This window comes from Sphaerodactylus townsendi, linkage group LG07 (assembly GCF_021028975.2).
Source record: "Sphaerodactylus townsendi isolate TG3544 linkage group LG07, MPM_Stown_v2.3, whole genome shotgun sequence".
Classification (NCBI taxonomy): domain Eukaryota; kingdom Metazoa; phylum Chordata; class Lepidosauria; order Squamata; family Sphaerodactylidae; genus Sphaerodactylus; species Sphaerodactylus townsendi.
In genome coordinates, this window is record NC_059431.1 from 97,928,906 (window position 1) to 97,931,690 (window position 2,785).

At 48.6% G+C, this 2,785-nt stretch overlaps 1 protein-coding gene across 1 annotated transcript; it reads left to right on the plus strand.

Annotated features, from left to right (window-relative positions):
• The first annotated feature begins 1,461 nt into the window (after window positions 1–1,461).
• LOC125437036 (2-hydroxyacyl-CoA lyase 2-like) lies at window positions 1,462–2,547 on the plus strand. The gene is given in 2 exon segments (XM_048504407.1): window positions 1,462–2,014; window positions 2,016–2,547. Coding segments are annotated over 2 exon segments (975 nt in total). The 5' UTR covers window positions 1,462–1,571.
• Window positions 2,548–2,785: the final 238 nt, after the last annotated feature.

The window sequence follows — 2,785 nt, forward strand, 5'->3', positions numbered from 1 at the left end:
GTTCACTCAGATTCCAGACAGATTACACAATATAAATAAATAGGATCAACAGGCTGGGATATCCAGTAAACAGTGATATGAGGTTTGGATTGTGGACATCTGAAAACATGCAGAAGTCTGATCCTGAGCTGAAACAATGATGAAGTATAATGATGAAGTATATGTAATTTTTGCATTGTTTAATGGTTCAAACATTAACCATTAAACAATGCAAAAATTACATAGTAAGAACATACTTTTGGCAACAGGACACAGTAGTAGCATCTATAGTCTTTTATCCCTTTAGCAATTCTAGACAGGGAGCAAGGAGTACCTGAGTGCTGCTAAGCAATTAAGATGACTTTGGTGTGTACACTTTGATGGTGAAAAGTGCATCGAGTTGCAGTCAACTTATGGTGACCCCATAGGGTTTTCAAGGCAAGAGACAAACATAGGAGGTTTGCCATTGCCTACCTCTGCATAGCAACCCTATGAACAAGATGTTGGGATACAGGTGGTCTGTAAGCTAAATATGAGCAGTCAGTTGTGATGCAGCGGCAAAAAAAGGCTAATGCAGTTTTGAGGTGAATAATCAGGGGCATAGCATCCAAACTGCAAGATGTCATAGCCTTGCTATACACATTGGCCAGACCACGCTATTGAGTATTGCCTGCAGTTCTGAAGGCCTCATCTCAAAAAAGATGTGTACAGAATGGAAAATGGGCAGAGAGGAGAGCAAAGAGGATGATCAGGGGCCTGGAGACCAGTCCCCTACGAGGAAAGGCTGAGGGACTTTGGCATGTTCTGTCTGGAAAAGAGGTTGAGGGGGAACAAGATTGCCATCTTAAATATATGAAAGATTCTAATTTAGAGGACAGCAGGGAGTTACTGACTTCTGGGAGTTACTGACTTCTGACCACATTACTGACTTCTGGGACCTCAACTAATCTGGTTTTGGGGAGGCAAAGGGTGTTATGATTGCTGGAGGGAATGCTAATGTTAGCACGGTTTGGACCCAGTCACATACTGGTTTTGCAGGGAAGGAAATATTGCTCGTAGTTGAAGGAAGGTGTAAGCAAATTCCTCTAAGTGGCAAAGGGCCCATGTTGGAGTTTTGGATCGCATGCACCTTTCAACAAACTGTACAAATGCATTCTCAAACAAATGGCAACTCTTCATGAATTTGAACATCAAACAGCAATTCTGTCAAGCTAAGTTTAAAGTTTGTCAGTCAACCAGAAAAAAACACACACAAAGGCTCAGTATGCATCTCCCCCTCCCACACACACACAATATATGGATAGATGCCAGACAAGTCAGGGTGAACTTGGTTTTCCTTGTCGCTCCTGAAGTTTTGGTACATTTAGAATTTAAACTTTTTTTCTATTAAAAAGTCTTTCTTTGGGGGGGGGCAGAAGGCAGGCACATACACATGAAGGAGGGGCCAGAAATGACGCCACGGGGGCGGAAGGGAGACCAAGCCGGTCTTCTGACTGCCCCATAAAAGCCGCCAGACGAAGGGAGGCGGCGAAGAGTCAGCGGGGAGTTTGTGCAGCGACTGCCTTGCTAGGACTGTGTGCTCAGCTGACCGAATGGATCCCGCTGTTTCTGCCATCGCTTTGGCCCTGGGCGGCCCCTTGCTCTGGCTCTTAGTGCTGTCAGGGATGCTGACTTTCGTGGCCTCTCACAAACTAGGATTAACCTACCAGCTTTGGCATCAGGTGGACACCCAGAGCCCTCGGCATGGCGGGGAGAGTGTGGTGGAAGTGCTGAAAGCCCACGGTGTGCGTCACGTCTTCACCCTGGTGGGAGGACACATATCACCTATTCTGGTGGCTTGTGAGAAGATGGGCATTTGTGTGGTGGACACAAGGCATGAAACGACAGCTGTGTTTGCAGCCGATGCAGTGGCTCGACTCTCAGGGACAGTGGGAGTTGCTGCAGTGACCGCAGGACCAGGAGTGACAAACACCGTGACGGCAATGAAGAATGCGCAGATGGCAGAGTCCCCCGTGCTGTTGATCGGAGGGGCTGCAGAAGGGGCGAGAGGCTCTCCAGGACATTGACGAGCTGTCGCTCTTCAAGCCCCTCTGCAAATTCTGTGCCACGGTGAAGACTGTGCGGGAGATCGTCCCTGTGCTGCGGAAGGCCATTGCCGTTGCCCAGAGTGATACACTAGGTCCTGTGTTTGTGGAGTTCCCTTTGGATGTGCTGTATCCCTATCATCTGGTCAAGAGAGAGCAGTTGAAAGCTCAGGCTGCGAAGGGCCTGGTGGGAAACATGGTCAACTTGTATCTGTGCCACTATGTAGCGAACCTGTTTGCTGGGGCGTGGGAGCCGAGGGACCGTTCACCACTGCCAGTGAGGGTGCCGCGTGCCACCAAGGGTCAGGTCCAGCAGTGTGTGGAGCTCATCAGCCGAGCCAAGAAACCGCTCCTCCTTCTTGGTAGCCAAGTGACATCACCTCCGACGCCCGTAGAGGTACTCAGAGCTGCGTTAGAGCACATGAAGGAGGAAAGACAGCCAAGTAACAGGAAGCAGAGGGCTACTTCTGTGCACCGGTACTGAAGTGACTACCTGCAAACATCTCTGGGAAAAGCAGATCTTGCTTCCCAGGACTCATAAATGTGCTCTTCATAGCAAAAGCAGCAATGACAGGCAATAGTGACTCCCCACTCCCAAAACTTCCCGTTTGTGAGAATGAATACTACTTCTATGTCACATGTTGTATGATGTTCTATCTGTGATTGTATCATACCTGCTCAGGTATCCCCCGCCCCTTTTCTGTTTCCATCTCTGATGCTCT